Consider the following 19905-nt stretch of genomic DNA (forward strand, 5'->3'; position numbering starts at 1 on the left):
AAACCCCAGGGTATGTTTCCCTGCATGGAACAAACATAATTCCTCAGGCTGAGGGTCTGACCACAGCCCAGATCCAGGTTTTGGGGTCCCTGGAGTGATGAGCAGGTCCTGAGTGGCAGACAGGCGAGGCTGAGAGAAGGCTGGGTCTGACCCTGCTGGGGGCCCACATCCTGCCTCTGTTCCCACCCCCACACTTGGCTGCCCTGTAGAGCCTTGGGAAGGGCAGCGCCTAGGCTGAGAGCTGGCCCCGACTCATTGCCCTCCCCACTCCTCTTCCAGGCGGATGAGGCGTCTTGCCAACACAGCCCCGGCCTGGTAACCAGCCCATCAGCACACGGCTCCCACGGAGCATCTCAGAAGATTGGGCCGCCTCTCCTCCATCTTCTGGCAAGGACAGAGGCGAGGGGACAGCCCAGCGCCATCCTGAGGATCGGGGTGGGGGTGGAGTGGGGGCTTCCAGGTGGCCCTTCCCGGCACACATTCCATTTGTTGAGCCCCAGTCCTGCCCCCGACCCCACCCTCCCTACCCCTCCCCAGTCTCTGGGGTCAGGAAGAAACCTTATTTTAGGTTGTGTTTTGTTTTTGTATAGGAGCCCCAGGCAGGGCTAGTAACAGTTTTTAAATAAAAGGCAACAGGTCATGTTCAATTTCTTCAAAGTTTTAACATAAAAATAATGAGAGCCAGGAGTGGGGCCGGGGCCTGGGGGGACGAAGGTGGTATGTGAACAAGGTTGGCACACAGGCCTCACCCTCCTCTGCCTCAGATTCCCAGGTGGGCAGGTGGGGGTGAATGGGGCTCCGGGTAGCACCTCAGCTCCTCTCAGCTCCCCTCAGCCTGTTCTCCTTCCAGACCCAGAGAGCTGAGAAGAGTAGCTGTGAGGCTCAGGGCAGAGGCTCTCTGCCTTTCAGGAACAGCCCTAACCCTGCTCCCCTTGCTTGGCCTCAGGAAGGTGCCGTGAGCTCTCCTGCCGTCCCTGGGCCGCCCTGGCTCTGCTGTGTCCAGATGGTCAGGCTACTGCCAGCTGGGGCCTTGCTGCTCTGAAGTCCCCTGCGGAGGGCCCAGTCCTGTGTAGGCACTGCTGGGCTGTCGCCAGCCTGGGTGCAGGAGGGCTGTTCTAGCTCCAGTGGCACCCATAGCCAGGTCAACTGGGGCCCTTTCCCACCCCTGCAGGTGCTGTGGCCTGGGCCAGCTCCTGCCTCACAAGCCAGCTGTGAGGAATATGGGAATAGCCCTCCCGGCCTGGTGCCAGTTCTTGGGGTTGACACGGTACAGGGAGGAGACACAGCCCAGGATCCCTTCCCAGCCCTGCCTCCAAGGAGTTCATGTCTCCTCTGTTCTCATCTGTAATAGGGAGGTGTCCCCATTCTTCAGAATGGACACAGGATCTGGGAGGGCAGCAAACTGGCTCGAAGCTCCAGCCTTACTGAAGAGAATGGGCACAGATCCCAGCACAGACTGCTGTCACCCTCAGCTGTTGGCAGGTCTCATGCTGCCAGGGCAGGGCTAGGGTCAGAGGCTGCTGTGCTCCCTGGAAGTGGGGTAGGGCCCCATGTGGGGCAGAGGCAGAGCTCTGATTAGGGATTGGGGTTCTTGGTCGCTGAGATCTGAGAGGGGGGCTCCTTTGAGCACGTGTTAGCATGGGACTCTTCCCAGGGAGTTTGCACTCAGGGCCTCTGCCCTCCATCAAAGAGTGGAACTCCCCCGAGCCCCACGCACAGCAAGGGAACAGCTGGGCCTTACCGGAAGGCCTTGAACAAAGGGGAAGATTCCCAGCCCAGCTGCTCTTAGACATGAACAGGTTTCATTGCTGAGGTGTTTGTTCTGTCCATGAGGTAGGAACCTCGGCAATGAAAGGGTGAGGCAGCCCTGTGTCTCCACAACTGGGGGGATGGAAGGAACCTTGGCTGCCCACCCCACAGGTCGGGCAGGGCCACCTGGCTGGGAGGTGTCGGGGAGGCTGGGCCCTCACTCCTGACCACCAGCTCACACCACCGCAAAGCCATCTCCACAAGGTCTGGCTACAACATGGAGGGCAGACTCAACAAAGAACAGTGTTATTACCATGAAAATGACAACCTGTCTTTGGAGGAGGCCCCGTGCCTCCTCCGAGCATCCAGAAATAAACCACAACATGGACAGGCTTAGAACAACAAGGAAAGCTGCCAGGTCAGAAGAGAAAAATGAGCCACAGGGGTCGGATAAGGCTCACACAGGTCCTCAGCTAAAAAGGGCAGGAACAGAACCTTCCAGAAGTCCCTGCCTCACCCAGTCTCAGGACTCTGCTAAGGTGAAAACTTAGGCTCTGAGGTCATAGAAAGGGCAGAAGACCCAGTCCTGGCCCTCTTCTGCACCTGAATCCATGGGGCTTTGGCATCACCAGATGAAAAATGAGGCATACGTCCACCTGTCAGGGTGGCTGATGAGGGACAGGAGAGGCTAGATTGGCATCAGCCTGAAGGCACCACTGGCAGGAACATCTGTAGGCTGGTTTGGCACAACCTAGGAGAGGCCTATCCTGGCCCCAGCAGCCAAAATCTGGTGAACTTCCCCGCTGACTGGCAGGTAGCAGAGGCCTATGGTGGGCAGGACTTGACCAAGGCCCTGGTGGGGCCAGGAATGAGAACCCTGAGCCTGTCACCTGTGAGCTCAAAAGCTCTGCCGGGCAACCTGTGAGCTCAAAGCTCTGCCAGGCAACCATGGGCAGTTTCTTTGTCCTCTATGGGCACCCCTATCCTACCACCTGCAGTTGGGCTGAGAGGCCACACTGAGTGAGGACGGGGCAGGCATAGAAGGATGTGGCCGGGTGAGATGGGGAAGCCAGTGCTGTGGGCCAAGAGACTGCAGCTCATTCTGTTTATTCGGGTGGGCCCTTGCGTGGGCCCAGCCTTTAGGATGGGTTTTTTCTGCCCCAAGTAGGGGTCATGGGTAGGATGGAAGCTGCCAGAAGCCTCTTAGGCCTGGCCCTGGGTGGGGGTCACTGCTGCGGGGGTGGCAGATGGGGTCCTGGCTGTTCCTCAGGGAGGGGCAGGTAATTGGGGTCTTCTGCAGGGGCATCCAGGAGCAGCTTTCTGTGGGGGAGGGGCCCGTGTTGAGCACAGGCCAGCACAGGTCCCCATCGGTGGGGATCCTTCTGAGGGTGGGGAGAGGGAGGGAGGGCTCTCAACACTCACAGGAAGCCAGGGGTCTGCAGGAGCCTCTTGCCTCCAGGCTGGTTGGGGAAGACGTCCTCCAGGAAGTAGTAGATGTGGCCCACCGCAATCCCTGTGAGACAGCCACGGACTGTGGGGTCACCCTCCACAGCCCAGAGTCCTAGACCAGCAGAGCCTGCGCCAGGCCCCCATCCACAGCCTGGTGGTCCTGCAGGCCCCACAGCATGAGTGCCCCAAAGCCTTGCACAGAGTGCCAGCCCAGGGTTGGCCCTAAAGGACAAGCTTAAAAGGCCCAGAAGCAGGCAGGACCCAGGGCTGGGAGGGCCTGAGAATAGTGGAGGAGTGGGAGCCATGGGGCAGGAACCCTGACCCGCCCATCCCCACTCCCATCAGGACCGCGCAAGCATCAGTAAATCCGCCCTGACGATGCAAATTATGTGGGCCGGCTGGCTTGAGGGGCTGTAAGAGCACAGCAGCTGGGAGGGCAGGAAGACGGGGATGGAGCCAGGTGTGAGGAGAACTCCAGCAAGGATGGGAGAGGGGCCCCAGGGCATAAGCAGCGTGTCCTGAGGGGAGTGGCCAGCCTGGGGCGGACTAGATGTACCGGGAGGCTCACCCAGCAGGTCCACGAGGATGGAGTTGCCCAGCAGCAGCGAGAAGCCCATGAGCGCCCAAGGCAGGAACGGTGCCTGGAAAGTGAGCAGGCCGAAGAAGTTGACCCTCACCCGAGGGCTGCGGCGGCTCCACACGTACACCAGCATGGCCATGAGGGCCTGGCCCAGGAAGAACAGGCTGCCCAGGAGTCCCAGCAGCTGGGCCAGAGTCAAGGTGCTCCGGTGCAGGCCTCAGCCCAAGCCCAGGGCCCCTCTGACTTCCCAAGACCCTGGAATTCTTCCCCTCATCTCCCCTATGTGCTATTCCCTCATCAAGATGAGCCAGTCCAATAAAGGCGACACACTCCACGGGCTTCGGGTCCCACGAAATCTGCCCTGCACACCTACAGCCTCATCCCAGGGCCCAACCACTGCCTGTCCCTGCCCCAGTTTCTCCCGGCTACTCGCATTCAGGGCTCAGCTAGTGGCCCTGACACCCCACCTGGCTCTTTTGTGCATGGCTTTGTATTTTGCATACAGCACTGAAGATCTAGCCCTGACCCCTGCGGCTGAGCACAGAGTGGGCCCTCAACACATCCTAAGCTGGAGAGAACGACTGTGTCCCTTTCTGGCATGGCTGTGTTGGCCCCAGGACCAACACAGGCTGGACGCCGAGGCGCCCTAGCCCGAGGTTCCAGAGCCTGCGGGAAGGATACGGTCATAAGGACGCCCCCGAAGAGAAACATGAAGACGAAGTCGGCCGTGCGGCCGCGGAAGGAGCCCTCTTCCAGCATGCGGCAGTAGCGGAACCTACGGCGTCGGTATAGGAAGTGCCACCAGGCGGGGCCTCAGTTTCCCCGTCCCGGCCTCTCCCAGCCCGGCGGGCCTGCCCTCCACCCAGCCCGTGTCCGCAGGGCGCAGGATACACGAAGAGCATGTTGAAGAAGAAGCTGAATCCCAGGGGCCCGAAGAAGAGGAAGCTGGTGACGAGCCTCCAGACCTACGGGGGACGGGCGGTCAGGTGCGGGGTGGGTGGGCCGGGCCCACAGCTGCGCGGCGCGGGGCGGCCTCACCTGGAACTTCCGGAACACAAGGTGCGGGTTGAAGTAGAGTTGAAAGGGGCTGAGGAGCTCCAGCTGCTGTGGAACCAGGGGCCAGTCAAGAGCTGCCCGGGAGCCACGCCGTAACCATGGCGACCCTCACCCCTCCCGCCAGAGGCTGTAACCAAGGCGACATCCGGTCCGCCCGGCCGCTTACCACCGCGGCGGTGGTGAGGACACAGGCTGCGGTGTAAGCCCGCGTCACCGCCGGCACCTGCAGGAACTCGGCCGCTACTCCCTGCCACGCCATTGAACCTTCTCAAGCACGCGTGGCCCAGCCAGCAACGCGCTCTTTAACCCGCCTCCCAGCCCCGCCTTCGGCCAATCCGCATCCGAGGCGCTACGCGCCCCAGGCTGAAAAGAGAGCCCCTGAGCCCGACAGCCAATGGAAGGAAGAAGAGGGAAATTAGGGGCGGAAAGGGAGAGTGGGCGGGTAGAGGCTGGTGGCCAATGGGCAGGCGCCAAGGTTGAGCACGTGGCGGTTGTTGTGGCTGCGGTGGTGGCGCGGGAGAACGTGTGGCCAATGAGGAACTGGTCATTTCGCGGCTTTCTAGGAGAGGACCAGTAGCGTGGACCCACGACACCACGGGGGCGGGGCTAAGATCGTAGGGGTTAGAGGAGCGAAGACCCGAGCAGGAGAGGCAAAACTGGAAAGGGCGGGGCGCGTGGGCGGGGCGCGGAGTGTGGCGGCTCAGACCGTGCTGGCTCACTAACTGACGACCTAGCCACAACGTTGTCCTCGCTGCCAGCCCGAGACAGGCCCACCTAACCCACAGCAGGGAGGCATTCGGGAATGTGTCCAAACCTCCCCAAACGTCCAGGGCCCCACTCAAATGTGCCGGCCGCTGTCGGGGTTCTTCCCCGGGGGCCCAAGGAAGGAGAGGCAGGACTGCGGGATTGAGTCCAGGTGGGGCGCGAGGGTTGAGAGGCGCCCCGGAGCAAGGGGACAGGCAGGAGAGGGCCTCAATATTTTGGTAGAAAATAGAAACCAACCTACCCACCTTCCTTCCTTCCCTCAGTCCCTCCCTCCCTTCCCTCCCTCCCTCCCTCCCTCCCTTCCTTCCACCGTTTATTAAACAACTGTTTGCCTGACACTGTTCTAGATGTTGGGGATATAGCATGCAATAAAAGACACTGTCTCTTAGAGTCCAGCCAGGAGGCAGTCAATACAATAAGCTAGTGCTGACACTTGATGAGAATATTGCCAAGTGAGGCGTGGGGCCACGTGGGCGTCCGCAGTGCTAGGTGGGGTGACCTGGGATGCCTCTGGGAAGATGTAAAGTTTGTCACTTTGCAAGCATCCCTGTGTCCATTAGGATGGTAACTGTGAAAAGCAAAACAATAAAACAAAATAAGTGTTGGCGAGGATATGGGGAAACCGGAACCCTTGGGCACCGTTGGTGGGAATATAAAATGGTGCATCCGCTGTGAAAAACAATATGATCATGACTCAAAAAATTAAAAATAGAATTACCGTATGATCCAGCAATGCTGCTTGTGGGTACACATTCAAAAGAATCAAAAGCAGGGACTTGAACAGATGTTCATACACCCATGTTCATGGCCCCATTATTCACAATGGTTCACATCAGTTCACCCACTGATGAGACAGACGAAATGTGCTGTCTACATGCAATGCAATACAATTCAACCTTAAAGGAATGAAATTCTGATACATGATGCAGCATGGATGACCCTTGAAGACATTACACCCAGTAACATAAACCAGTCACAAGGCTGGGCGCAGTGGCTCACACCTGTAATCCCAGCACTTTGGGAGGCCGAGGTGGGTGGATCACCTGAGGTCAGGAGTTCGAGACCAGCCTGGCCAACACGGTGAAACCTCGTCTCTACTAAAAATACAAAAATTAGCTGGGCGTGGTGGCGGGCACCTGTAATCCTGGCTATTCGGGAGGCTGAGGCAGGAGAATCGCTTGAATCCGGGAGATGGAGGTTGCGGTGAGCCAAGATTGCACCACTGCACTCCAGCCTGGGCAACAGAGTGAGACTCCATCTCAAAAAAAAAAAAAAAAAAAACCAGTCACAAAAAGACAAATACTGTATGGTTCCACTTACATGAGAGGGGATCAGGGAGTTATTGTTTAATGAGTGCAGTTCCAGTTTGGGAAAATGAAAAAATTCTGGAGATGGATGGTGGGGATGGTTGCATAAGAATGTTTAATACCACTGAACTGAACACTTGAAAATAGTTTGGACAAATTTTATGTTGTGTATATGTTACTAAAATTAAAAAAAAAAAAAAACCTCTGTGTTTGCTGTCAGGGTAGTGGACTGCCAGAGGAATCCTTGAGCAGGGGGAGGCTTTAAGGGACAGTGATTACTTGCAGGGGGGCGGGGGGCAGGGGGGTGGAACCTGGAGGACAAGGAGGGGTGGGATATGGGTTTGCCTACAGACGGGACAGGGCTGAGAGGGGAGTCCAAGTGGATTCAGAGGCCTGAGCCGCAGAGTGGTTGGATGGTGGTGGTCTTTGTTGAGATGGAGGGCTCGTGGGGAGAAGGTGAGGAGGATAGAGGGTCCTGTTCTGGACTCATCGAATTTGAGGCATCTGTGTGACATCACTTGGAAAAATCTGAGTGTGGTGTTGGGGTAGGGGTTGGAGCAGACAGTCTAAATGTGGGTGCCGTCATCCAGTAGTAGATCAATGGTATTTGTAGCTTTGGGCGTGTGCGAGATGCTCAACGGGCAAGGGTCGATGGAGAAAAGAGGCCAGGCCTGGGTAGCCTGACCTGTAGTAGCCAAGGAGGGAAGGCAGCCCCAGCTGGGGAGGCCGAGGGAGGCTGAGCCAGGAAAGGGCTTCAGGAGCCAGGCAGTGAGAATCCAGGGAGACGTGGCCCGGGAAGGGTCTGTGAATTGCAGCCATGCCAAGGTTCCTGGTAACCAGGATAATGGCAGGCAGGAGGGAGAGGAAGGCACACAAATGGATGTGCCTTAACAAACAAGGGGAGTACAGCCTTGGAGGGAAGTATGGAAGACGAGGGATGCTCTGGACAGGGCCCTGAGGTCCCCCGAGGAGACTGGAACTGGCCAAGAGGGAGAACTGGCTGAGAAGGCTCTCAGGTGGATCCCAAGAGCATGAGGGTCCCACAAGGGCCCTGAGAGGGGTTCCCTGGGGAGTGGGGTGAGACCAATGCCTAATGACAGTGGGTTCAGGAGCCTTCCTCCCTGCTCTGGAGGGGACGGGGAGAGCCTGGAGTGCTGGAGGGAAGTGCATTTGCTGGAGGGATGTGAGGAGAAGGTCTGGCCTCATACAGCAGGGGTTGGACCAAGACACTGAGGGGTTGGGGGCTGGGAGCAGGGTGAGCGGACCCCCGCAGACAACCTTGGTTTTCCAGCAAAGCAGGCTAAGGTCATGTTGGAAGCACGCCAGGCAGAGCAAATCCCACCCTGGCAGCCACAGTGTGCAGCAGGGCGGGGACCCAGGGCCTCTGACGCCTGGGCGGGCGCCCGGTGGGCACAAAGGAGCCGGTGCAGGAGGTCGGGTTTCATGTCAGCGTGGGGAAGGGGAGATATTCCTCCTCCAGGCACTTAGCAGGCGCTGGCCGGCCCTCAACTCAGGGTCAGGCTGGGGCTAACAGGAGGGGATGTCATTGTCGACAGGGGCGTCTGTCTCCCCTTCGACTGGGGGCCGATAAGGCAGGCGCCCAGACTGGGGGCTGAGAAGCACATTCCTGGGAGGCCAGGAGCCTGGGGCGGGTGGGGGAGGCCAGCCAGGGCTGGGAGGGAGGACATCCAGGGAACAGCAGCTGGGTCCACTGCAGAGGCTCCCTTTCCGGAGCCCCGGGATATCCTCAGATGGGGGAACTGAGGCACGTAAGGATGCAGAACAGGGCCTGAGGCAGACCTCCATTCTTTCTTGTCCAGTCTGAGGCCCAGAACAGGCCACTCTGGAAATACTAGGTCCACTTCTCCTTGGACCCTTGAGCCCCTCCAGATAATTCTTTATAGAGGGAACCCCTGGGCATCCCAAGTTCCCAGGGTCCTAGAGATGCAGGGTGTGCCTTACACTAACATCAGGGTGGCAGACCTGTCGGCTGGGCCAGCCTTCTTTCTCCTGTGCTGAAGATGGTGGGTGGGTGGAGACCTGTGGTTCCTCGGCAAGGTGACAATGAGCTCTGCTCCCCATGCCACCTCCCTGGCATTGTGACGCTTCCTGCTGACTCCCAGAGGACACCTAGATCTCCTGTCCAGGCCCTCTCAGTGTCTGTAGGCAGGATAGCGCCCTCTGCATACTCTCCCCACCCAGCTTTCCCCCTCACTGGCCTCACACACTAGGAGGGGCCATCCTCAGCCCCCAAGCCTGGAGTCAGCTCTATACCCTCAGCCCCATGTTGCACTTTTTTTTTTTTTTCTAGAGACAGGGTCTTGCTCTGTTGCCCAGAGTGGAGAGTAGTGGCGTGATCACAGCTCACTGCAGCCTCAACCTCTTGGGCTCAAGTGATCCTCCCACCTCAACCTCCCAAGTAGCTGGGACAACAGGCGTATGCCACCATGCCCCGCTAATTTTTTAATTTTTTTGTAAAGATGGCGTCTCACTGTGTTGCTTAGACTGGTCGCAAACCCCTGTCCTCAAGCAATCCTCCCTTGGACTCCCAAAGTGCTGGGATTACAGGCGTGAACCACCACGCCCGGCCCCCTATGTCACACTTGATGCTCCCATGGAACTCTCTAGTCCTTTCCCTTCTCTCCTATGCCTCACCACAACCACTAACTCTTATTCAGGCCTCAGGTTCTCTCCTCTAATATTGTCCCAGCTCTCTGAACTATTCATTCTGTTAAAAAAAAAAAAAAAAAAAGAGGAAGGCTGGGTGTGGTGGCTCACGCCTGTAGTCCTAGCACTTTGGGAGGCTGAGGAAGGCGGATTGCCTGAGCTCAGGAGTTCAACACCAGCCTGGGCAACATACAGAAACCCCATCTCTACAAAAAATACAGAAATTAGCCAGACGTGGTGGTGCATGCCTGTAGCCCCAAGTGGGAACGGGGAGAGAGTCAGGGGGCTGAGGCTGGAGGATCGCTTGAGCCTGGGAGGTCAAGGCTGCAGTGAGCAGAGATTGCACGACTGCACTCCAGCCTGGGTGACAGAGTGAGACCCCGACTCTTAAAAATATTAAAAAAAAAAAAATGTTTCCTGGCTGGGCACATTGGCTCATGCCTGTAATCTCAGCACTCTGGGAGGCCAAGGCCGGCGGATCACCTGAGGTCAGGAGTTGGAGACCAGCCTGGCCAACATGGTGAAACCCCGTCTCTATTAAAGATACAAAAATTAGCCAAGCGAGGTGGCACGCACCTGTAATCCCAGCTACTCAGGAGGCTGAGGCAGGAGAATCACCTGAACCCCGGCGGCGGAGGTTGCGGTGAGCCAAGATCGTGCCACTGCACTCCAGCCTGGGCGATAGAACAAGACTCTGTCTCAAAAATAATAAAATAATAAAATAAATATGTTTCTTAAAAGCAAAATAAATAAAATTTTTAAAATAAGAGAGGAAGAGCAGAGGGTGAAAGTGCTTCCTACTCCAGGAAGCCCTCCCTGATCACCTTCAAAGGGACCAGAGCTCACCTACTTCTGTTAGAGTCCTGAGCACTTAATTTTTAAATATATTTTATTCTAAAGGCAGTCCATGCCTGTCGTAACTAACCACAAGAATCAAACAAACTGAATGTTTGTGTACCTGCTGGTGCAGCTGTATTTTCCTCTTGATGACACATAGTGCCTCTTTTGGGCCCTGAGCACTTGTCCACTGGGGGACCTCTCCCCCCTTTGAGCACGGGGCCCACCCCCTTTGAGCACAGGGACCCCTGCAATTGCTGTGAGTAGGCTTCCAGCCAGCCCCTCCCAGAAACAGCTGTGTCCCCCTTGGCCCTTCCTGTCTGGGCCACAGGCTATTTTTAGCACTGAATCCGGAACCCACACAGCAGCAGCTGCTTGTGGCCGGAGCGCAAGAACAACAAACCATCCAGGTGGGTTGTGTCAGGCTGCAGAGGGAGCGGCCTGGGCCTGGCCTTCTGAACCTGGTAGCAGAATCTGGACTTTCCAGGAATAAGCTGGTCTCTGGGTGGGATGGTGAGGGAGGAAGCAGAATGGGGCAGAGGATGGGTTGCACTAGCTAGGCCAGGATAGGGGAAGGGCCTGTGCAAAGGCCCTGAGGTAACTGGGGGAGAGGAAGGGAGCAGAGGAGAGAAGGTGAAGGAGGCAAGGAAGAAGAGTTGCTTGTGATGGGAGGGAGGAGCGGGGCCAGGCCAGGCAGAGGTGTGTCGGCTGTGGTCTCTGTCCTAATCAGATGAGCCGGGGAGGAGAGCGGTGGCCTGCAGTGGCTTGCATTAACAGCGAGGGAGCGGAAGGGTTAGGATGGCTGAAGCCACAGGCCTTAGTGAATGCTTGGTAGTGGGGGTGAAGGTAGGAGGGGTCCTGGCCTACCCAGCTTGGGGGACAGTGAGCCCCCACTGGGTGGAGACATGGGTGAATGGCCAGTAAGGGAGGGAGACCACTCGTTGAGTCAGGCAGGTGAGCTTGGGGTGCTGTGGGGTGGAAGACCTCCCTGGCCTCTAGCCCAGTCCTCCCAGCTCCTTCCCTTCCGTGGCCCTGGTCATTCCTGCTTCATGCAGAAGGGCTGCAGTTGTCCACATAATGGCCCCTCTAGGCCTGGTTTCTGCTGCGGAGCTGACACAGGCAGGGGCTTGGTAAACAGGGAAAAACAGGGAAACTTGTGAAGACAGAGACCTGGACTCCAGGGCTGGAAATGCAGCCTCGGGGCTGGCATTGTGACCTGAGCACTCCCTTCCCTCTCTGGCTCTGTGTCCCTCTCTGTGAGATGCGGGTCAGAAGGGTCCATGTGTAGAGTCTCTTTCAGCTCCAAGGTTGTACTCTGATCTATAATGGGGGTATCAGAGATTTCTGGGTGGAAGCCCCTTCCTGTAACAAACACAGCTGGCCTCCCCATCCAAGGCCCATCTCTGCTATGAATAAGTGAATGCTTATGAGCAAGAATGCACCAACAGAGGAAGCTGGAGGGCCCCTGCCAGTCCTCTCTGCCGGTTCTGTTCCTCGCTGTCTCCTCTCAGCCAGGAGCCCTCATGGGCCTATGGTCAGGAACAGCCAGAGAGGCCTGCAGGGCTGGGGAGGGAGTCGCTGTCGGTGCCTTTTTCCTGCAGGAGCTCAGCTTCTGGCCAGGGGAGGAGACACTGAATCCCATACCAAGCAGGGAGTGGAAATGCACTGGTGAGTGGTCCACGGCAGCCGTGGGGCAGGAGAGCTCCTGATGAGGACAGGAGGAGGAGGGGATGTGCTAGGCAGGGAGAAAGGCTTGAGCAAAAGTGGGGAGGCAGGAATGGGCCCGTGTGCTGCTCATGGACTAGGCAAGGACCTGTGAAGTGCGGGAGATAATAGCTTCTCAGTGATCTATAGCCAGACTGCACCATGGCTTTTATTAAACTCACCGAACCCTCATCACCACCTGATGAAGTAGGTTACTATTACGGATGAGAAAATAGGCTCAGAGAGGTTCAGTAACCTGCCTGAGGACACACAGCTAAAGAGGCACAAAATCAGCAGTCCTGGCTTTGCCACCATGATGGGTCATGGAAGGGACCCATGCGGAGGAAGTGAGCTATCCCTGACCCCATCACTGGGGCACAGGGGAGTGAGGGACATCACCAACCAGCTAATGCTGTGCAGCCCCAGACCCTTTTCCAGCTCCGGTTTGGAGGTGAGAACTTTTTGCAGCCTCTGGGCTCCCAGGGAGTGTCTCCAACATGAGACTCCACTCCTGAGCTGCCTCCCTGCTGTCTGGGCCTCGTTTTACTGTCTCTGACCCTTCATGGCTGATGAAACTGTCTCCATTCAGCCCTCAGCTGCGGGACCTGCCTGAGCCTGTGTCCTGACTGTCATGGCCCAGAGCAATTGCCAGGAATTCCCACTTCCTGCTGTGGCCGCTGCCAGAATGTCAAAGCCACCTCCGGCCAAGCACCCCAGAGCTCCAGAGCATCTGGTGGGGGCTTCCCCCTCCCCTGCCTCAGCTATTTTCAGGCTCAGCACTGTGGGCCGTGTTGGGGGAGAAGCAGATTATCTGTTTGGCAGAGTCAGCCATATGGCAGGGCCAGGGATATGAGTTCACAGAGACAGAACCTGAGACAGCTCTGTCTTTGACTTCAAAAAAGCCTGGCGGAGTGGCGCGTGGCTGTAGTCCCAGCGGAGGCAGGAGGATTGCTTGAGCCCGGGAGTTCGAGGCCAGCCTGGGCAACAGCGTGACACTCCATCTCTACAAAAACAAAACTAATCTTTAGGGACTGCGGCCACCACTCTGGAAGGCCTTGCCCAGGACTAGTGACTCAGAGCCATGGGTCTGGTGGAAGGAGAGGTTCAGAAAGGCCTGGGTTCAGCCGGGTGCGGTGGCTCACACATGTAATCCCAGCACTTTGGGAGGCTCAGGCTGACAGATCACCTGAGGTCGGGAGTTCGAGAGCAACCTGACTAACATGGAGAAACCCGTCTCTACTAAAAATACAAAATTAGCTGGGCGTGGTGGTGCATGCCTGTAGTCCCAACTCCTTGGGGGGCTGAGGCAGGAGAATCGCTTAAACACGGGAGGCGGAGGTTGCGGTGAGCTGAGATCGTGCCACTGGACTCCAGCCTGGACAACAAGAGCGAAACTCCGTCTCAAAAAAAAAAAAAAGAAAGAAAGGCCTGGGTTCACCCCACCTCCCACTGGCTTGCATCCACTGATAGCCCCACCAAGCAGCCAGGCCCTGCTCCCATGAGTGAGGGGCATGCTCCCCGTGCCAGGTGATTGTCCAGCCGCTGGGATGGGAGGCTTCTAACAGTGGGCTGAGATGACAACCCAGGTGACCCATCCTTTCACAGTGACACCACCAGAGCCCCTGCCTCCACGTCCTCCTCCAAACACTCACCCAGCCCTCCAATCCCCTTCACTTTCATGAGACTGGGGGGCCTTTTTAAGAAAATGAATGCAAAACAGCCGGGCGCGGTGGCTCACGCCTGTAATCCCAACACTTTGGGAGGCCGAGGTGGGCGGATCACCTGAGGTCAGTAGTTCAAGACCATCCTGGCCGACACGGCGAAACCCTATCTGTACTAAAAATACAAAAATTACGAAAATTAGTGGGGTGTGGTGGCAGGCTCCTGTAATCCCAGCTACTCGGGAGGCTGAGGCGGGAGAATTGCTTGAACACAGGTGGCGGAGGTTGCAGTGAGCTGAGATCGCGCCATTGCACTCCAGCCTGGGCAACAAGAGTGAAACTCTGTCTCAAAAAAAAAAAAAAAAAAAAAAAAAAAAGCAAAACAAATGCAAGATTAGGTCACAAAGTGAGTATTTGAAATGCAAACAAATGACCAATTAGGTTGCCCCGTTGGAGAGAAGAGAAAACCGAGGCTGCGGCATGGGGAGGGCTTTCTTGGTGAGGGCAGACGCAGGAAGGCACACCTGTCCCACTGCTTGCGCATCCCAAACCTGCAGAAGGTGGTCCAGCCACAGCGGACTGGCTGCTGTGGTATCTCCCCACCCCCTTCCAAGAGGCCCTGCTTAGAGGCCCCACTTTGCCCCAAGGAATGCAGGCATCAGTGCTTCAGACTCTGGCCTAACCACCGTCCCCACCTCCCAGGCCCCCACCCTTTCCCTCCAGATGTGGGCACAGCTGTATTTTTAGAACAGCCGACCACGAGGACATTCTTTCCTTCTAATTAAGATGGCTTCAAATCTCTCATCCGCAATCAGCCCCATTGTTCAGTCCTCAAACATCAAAGGGTGGCCAGGAGGGGCCGCCTCAGCTGGTTGTGGGGTTGGGGTTTGTTTTCTTTCTTTGTCTTTGAACCATTACGCTGGAAACGAGACCCTGAACCGGAGTGGATGCCAGCTTTGAGGAGGATGAAGCAGGCCTTTGGGTAGTTTGCAGGACCTGCCTCTCTGCACCCCTGCACCCTGTCCCCAACCTTGAGTGGGGTTGTCCAGCTAGGCTGCAGCCCCCCAGTGCACCCGTCTGAGGTTAGGGTCTGTCTGGGACAACTGGGGGATCAAAAAAGGCCCTGTGTTGGCTGGGCGCAGTGGCTCTCGCGTGTAATCGCAGTGCTTTGGGAGGCCAAGGTGGGCAGATAACCTGAGGTCAGGAGTTCGAGACTAGCCTGGCCAACATGGTGAAACCTCGTCTCTACTAAAAATATAAAAATTAGCCGGGCATGGTGGCTCACGCCTGTAATCCCAGCTACTCGGGAGGCTGAGGCAGGAGAATCGCTTGAACCCCGGGGGCAGAGGCTTCAGTGATCATCAGGCCTCCTGACCTCCTCCCTCTCCCCCGCAGGAGGCTCCTGGTGTGGGACAGAGATGCCCACCCACGTGGGCGCAATAGGAAAGGCGCAGGGAGGAATGGCCTCTGGGTAGCCTTGAACCGTGTTACAGTCCTCCGTGCTACAGCGCTCTCAAGCCCGCTGACAGATGAGGAAACCGAGGCTCAGAGAGGCCAACAGGCTGGCCTAGAGCTGCTCAGCCCACTAGCAGTGAGGTGCTCAGGAACGCTAGGTCCCCGCAGTCAGCCGTGCCCTGCACCCCTCACTCATCCCCAGGGATGGACCGGGCCTGCTGATGCCTGAGCCTTGGCTCCAGGTAGGAGGCACCTGTCCCACCCCGCATGGAGCAGAGAGGAGAGCCACGCAGGAGGGCCGAGGCCGGGTGGGACTGGCGTCAGGCTTCTCAGCTCCCCAGGGTCCTGGCCCACCCGGCCCCGCGCGGCTGGATGTGAGGACAGAGCAAGTGAAATCGCACCGGGGCGGGTGGCGCAGGGCAGGAGGCTGCAACCCGGTACAACGGCCAGGACTTGAGCGCCCAAGGGCTGAGGGGCAGTGAGGGCAAGGCAGAAAGGGGAGCCTCCCCAGATGAAGTGCCCCCTACCCAGCGGCGCTTGGGCGCAGGCCGCCTTTGTTTCACCGCCACCACTGAACCTTCGCGAGTCGGCGGCAATCGCTGCTGCCGGGTACCGCAGAGCCCGGGCTCTGTCGCCCCCTCGCGGCCGGAGCCGGTCTGGGCGGCGTCGGGGAAATCCCGAAGAGCCTGCGGGGAAGAAGCTGAACGGGGGCGGGACCCGGGCGCGGTGAGCCCATTCATTCCCCGAGGGCTGGGAAAGTCTCCACCAGGAGACGGAATCCCTGGGATGTCCCCATCGCTGGGCCCTGCCTCCCTAGGCCCGGGTAACAGGCATTTTCTAAGACAGTTCAGGGACACGGAGGCACCCCGCTAGAAGAGCCGGTGGGCTCCCGGGTGGGGTGCGGGCCGGGTGGGAGTCAGTATCACCAGCGGGCTTCCCTGGATTGATTGTTTTTAGTTATTTATTTTTAAATATTTATTTATTTATTTTTGAGACGGAGTTTCGCTCTGTCGCTCACGCTGGAGTTCGGTGGCACGATCTTGGCTCACTGCAACCTCTGCCTCCCTGGCTCAAGCAAGCCTCCTGCCTCAGCCTCCCCAGTAGCTAAGATTACAGGCGCCCACCACACACCCAGCTAATCTTTGTATTTTTAGTAGAGATGAGGTTTCACCAAGCGGACCTCAGTTGATCCGCCTGCCTCAGGCTTCCACAGTGCTGCGATAACAGGCAGGAGCCACCGCGCCCGGCTTGTATTGATTATTTTTAGTTTGAGCTGCGCTCCTCCCTTGGCAATGTGAGGAAGACCAGCTCTGCCAGCCGGGCTGTAGGGCTGGTGCGGGCACCGGCTTGGCCTCACAGAGCCTCAGGGACTCCCCTCGTAAATGAGGCTGACATCCACATATGGGTAGTTGCACCTAGCACTGCACAGGACGGATGTGAGCACCAGGCTGCTACAAATACAGATATGACTTTCACATGCCCAAGGTTAAACTCCCAGTCAATGTTTGCTGAGGCGAAACCTAGAGCTTCCTGGCCAAAGGATAATAATTAATGTCTGGGAGCCCACACATGGGGACCTGTCTCCAACGAGATGGGGGTGGCTTTAGGGCATCCAAGAAGCATTTCAAGGAGAATCAAGGGGCAGCCAGGTATTGTTAATGGTGGCCAGGTCAGGGTCCAGTCTGGCAGGGTCTTGGATTCAAGGTTAAACCCAGTTCTAAATTTGGGACTTATCCCCAGGCTCGCCCCCAGGCTTTTACTATGTAGACATGTATTCCTACACACATTAGGTACGGTTTTGTATATTTCCAAACAATATACAGGCATAATAGTGTATGCATCTTTCTGCAACTTTGTTCATGCAGCGTTGTGATTCACACATGTTGATACCGTTCCTCTAGTCTAGTCCACTGATTTTCACTGATGCATGGTATTCTATGGTATTCCACAGCTTATATCTCCTTTTTTTGCATGATTGACATTTGGATCGTTTCCAATTTTCCTATGATACAAAAGATGCTGCATTTGTGAACAGTTCCTGAGCATGGGATTAAGAGTTTCTCCAAGGTAAACCCAGGAGTGGAATTGCTGGGTGGGAGAGGTATGTGAACTTCAACTTCCTTCATCTGCCCAAATTGCTCTCCAGAGTCATTGCACTGATTTACATTTTTCCTTCCTTCCTTCCTTCATTCCTTCCTTCCTTTTTTTGAGATAGGGTCTTAGTCTGTCACTCAGGCTGGAGTGCAGTGGTGTGAACATGGCTCACTGCAGCCTTGACCTCCTGGGCTCAAGCTTTTTTTCCCACCTCAACCTCCTAAGTAACTGAGACCACAGCTGTGTGGTGTGCCACTGTGCCCAGCTAATTAAAAAAAATAAATTATAGAGACAGGGTCTCACCACATTGCCTAGGCTGGTTTGAAACTTCAGCCTCAAATGATCCTCTTATTTTGGCCTCCTAAAGTGGTGGGATTACAGGTATGAGCCACCACACCTAGTTCCAACTGATATTTTCATCAATAGTACGTGGGTGTTCCAGCTGATCAACACCACCACTTGGTATTGCCAGAATTAAGCTGTTAGTCTGTTGAGTGGGAACCAATATGCTGATGTGGATTTAATTTGCATTTCCTGATTACTAATGTAGCTATCTTTTAATTAGGTTTTTTGGTCATTTCAGTTTCCTCTTCTGTAAATTCCTTGTTCATATCTTTTTTTTTTTTTGAGACAGAGTCTCACTCTATCGCCCAGGTTGGAGTGTAGTGGCACAATCTCGGCTCACTGCAAGCTCTGCCTCCTGGGCTCAAGTGATCCTCATGCCTCAGCCTCCTGAGTAGCTGGGACTACAGGCCAAACCACCATGCCAAGCTAATTTTTTGTATTTTTTGGTAGAGATGGGGTTTAATTTTTTGTATTTTTGGTAGAGACGGGGTTTTACCATGTTTCCCAGGCTGGTCTCGAACTCCTGAGATCAAGCGATCTGCCCCGCCTTGGCCTCCCAAAGTGCTGGGATTATAGGCATGAGCCACCGTGTCAAGCATGTTTGCCCATTTTCTTTTCCTTATTGGTATGTGGGTATTCTATATACATTCTGAATACTAATACTGTGTTGGCCATATGTTGTAGTTACCTTCTTCTACTTGGTAGCTTTAGGTTTCAACTTTTTAAAAAATGCGTATTTTTTTATTTAAAAAATTGAGATGTGATCTCACTATGTTGTCAGGGCTGGTCTCGAACTCTTGAACTCAAGTGATCCTCCCACTTCGGCCTCCCAAAGTGCTAGGATCACAGGCTGGAGCCACCACACCTGGCCAGGTTTCACCTTTTCATGGCGTCTTTTGTTTGTTTATTTGAGACAGGGTCTTACTCTGTTGCCCCAGTTGGAGTGCAGTGCTGTGATCACTGATTACTGCAGCCTCAACTTCCCTGGCTCAAGTAATCCTCCCTGAGCCTCAGTCTCCTGGGTAGCTGGGACCACAGGCTCAAGCCATCATGCCCGGCTAATTTTTTGTAACTTTTGTAGAGATGGGGTTTTGCCATGTTGCCCAGGCTGTTCTCAAACTCCTGAGCTCAAGCAATCCACCCACCGTGGCCTCCCAAGGTACTTGGATTACAGGCGTAAACCACTGTGCCTGGCCCATTAATGGTGTCTCTTAACACACAGATTTTTAATTTTAATAAGGTTAAATCCTCATAAGAAATCTGCGTGGTTTATCGTTGTTTAACCCGAGGTTATAAAAGTATTATATATTTCCTTTTTATTTTTATTTTTTTGAGATGGAGTTTCACTCTGTCATCTAGGCTGGAGTGCAGTGGCGCGATCTTGGCTCACTGTAACCTCTGTCTCCTGGGTTCAGGTGACTCTCCTGCCTCAGCCTCCTGAGTAGCTGGGATTACAGGCGCCCGCCACCACACCCAGCTAATTTTTGTATTTTTAGTAGAGACGGGGTTTCATCATGTTGGCCAGGCTGGTCTGGAACTCCTGACCTCAGGTGATCCACCTGCCTTGGCCTCCCAAAGCGCTCGGATTACAGGCATTAGCCACCTCGCCCGGCCTTTACATTTTTTTTTTATAGAGATGGGGGTCTGCCCATGTTGCCCAGGCTGGTCTTGAACTTATGCGCTCAAGTGATCCTCCTGCCTCAGTCTCCCAAAGTGCTGTGATTACAGGTGGGAGCTACTGCGTCCAGCCTAAAATGTTTAAAGTTAGGTTTTTCCATTAGGTTTGTGTGTACCTGGAATGACTTTTGTATATGAAGTGAGACAGAGGTCCAGTTTCATTTTTCCCCATATCATCAATTGTCCTAGCGCCATTTATTAGCCCGTCACTTCCCACTTATTTATTATTATTATTTTTTTTTGAGACGGAATCTCTCTGTCGCCCAGACGGGAGTGCAGTGGCACGATCTTGGCTCACTGCAAGCTCCGCCTCCCGGGTTCACGCCATTCTCTCGCCTCAGCCTCCCGAGTAGCTGGGACTACAGGAGCGTGCCGCCACGCCCGGCTAATTTTTTGTATTTTTAATAGAGACAGGGTTTCACCGTGTTAGCCAGGATGGTCTCGATCTCCTGACCTCGTGATCCGCCCGCCTCGGCCTCCCAAAGTGCTGGGATTACAGGCCACCGCGCCCGGCCACTTCCCACTTATTTCTTAAGGGGGAAAAGGCAATGGTTGTTTT

The 19905-nt window shown here is 55.7% G+C and overlaps 2 protein-coding genes across 8 annotated transcripts in view; one reads left to right on the top strand and one right to left on the bottom strand.

Moving 5' to 3' along the window:
- SMARCB1 (SWI/SNF related BAF chromatin remodeling complex subunit B1) overlaps positions 1-647 on the top strand; it is a 46784-nt gene extending 46137 nt beyond the window's left edge. For both annotated transcript variants that reach the window (XM_019018292.3, XM_004063157.5), the window contains exon 9: positions 280-647. In XM_019018292.3, the coding sequence (XP_018873837.2) occupies positions 280-319 (40 nt within the window). In that variant the 3' untranslated portion in view covers positions 320-647. The remainder of the gene's footprint in view (positions 1-279) is intronic.
- Positions 643-5435, bottom strand: DERL3 (derlin 3). Of its 6 annotated transcripts, XR_010133139.1 has the most exons (8): positions 5001-5429; positions 4817-4882; positions 4670-4743; positions 4460-4553; positions 3767-3962; positions 3172-3262; positions 2353-3069; positions 927-1048 (listed from the first exon to the last, which is right to left on the bottom strand). XR_010133139.1 is itself a non-coding variant. In XM_063704729.1 (7 exons), the coding sequence occupies exons 1-7, from the start codon at positions 5091-5093 to the stop codon at positions 943-945; spliced, it is 717 nt and encodes a 238-aa protein (XP_063560799.1). In that variant the 5' UTR covers positions 5094-5434; the 3' UTR covers positions 643-942. The 6 variants fall into 6 exon arrangements, 5 of the variants coding, with proteins under 5 accessions (XP_063560799.1, XP_018873839.2, XP_004063203.2 ...); XM_063704729.1 differs by lacking the exon at positions 2353-3069 and having other exon boundaries at positions 643-1048; positions 4817-4879; positions 5001-5434; XM_019018294.4 differs by lacking the exon at positions 2353-3069 and having other exon boundaries at positions 643-1095; positions 5001-5433.
- Positions 5436-19905: the final 14470 nt, after the last annotated feature.

This window comes from Gorilla gorilla, chromosome 23 (genome assembly GCF_029281585.2).
Source record: "Gorilla gorilla gorilla isolate KB3781 chromosome 23, NHGRI_mGorGor1-v2.1_pri, whole genome shotgun sequence".
Taxonomy (NCBI): Eukaryota; Metazoa; Chordata; class Mammalia; order Primates; family Hominidae; genus Gorilla; species Gorilla gorilla.

Bases quoted from the DNA above. Each gene is read 5' to 3' on its own strand.
- DERL3 (XM_004063156.4), bottom strand. From the start codon at position 5,093: ATGGCGTGGCAGGGAGTAGCGGCCGAGTTCCTGCAGGTGCCGGCGGTG. The intron at 4,744-4,816 runs GTGAGGCCGCCC...CGTCCCCCGTAG, and splicing joins TTGTGTTCCGGAAGTTCCAG to GTCTGGAGGCTCGTCACCAG. The intron at 3,963-4,459 runs GTATCCTTCCCG...ACTCTGGCCCAG, and splicing joins TCGGGGGCGTCCTTATGACC to CTGCTGGGACTCCTGGGCAG.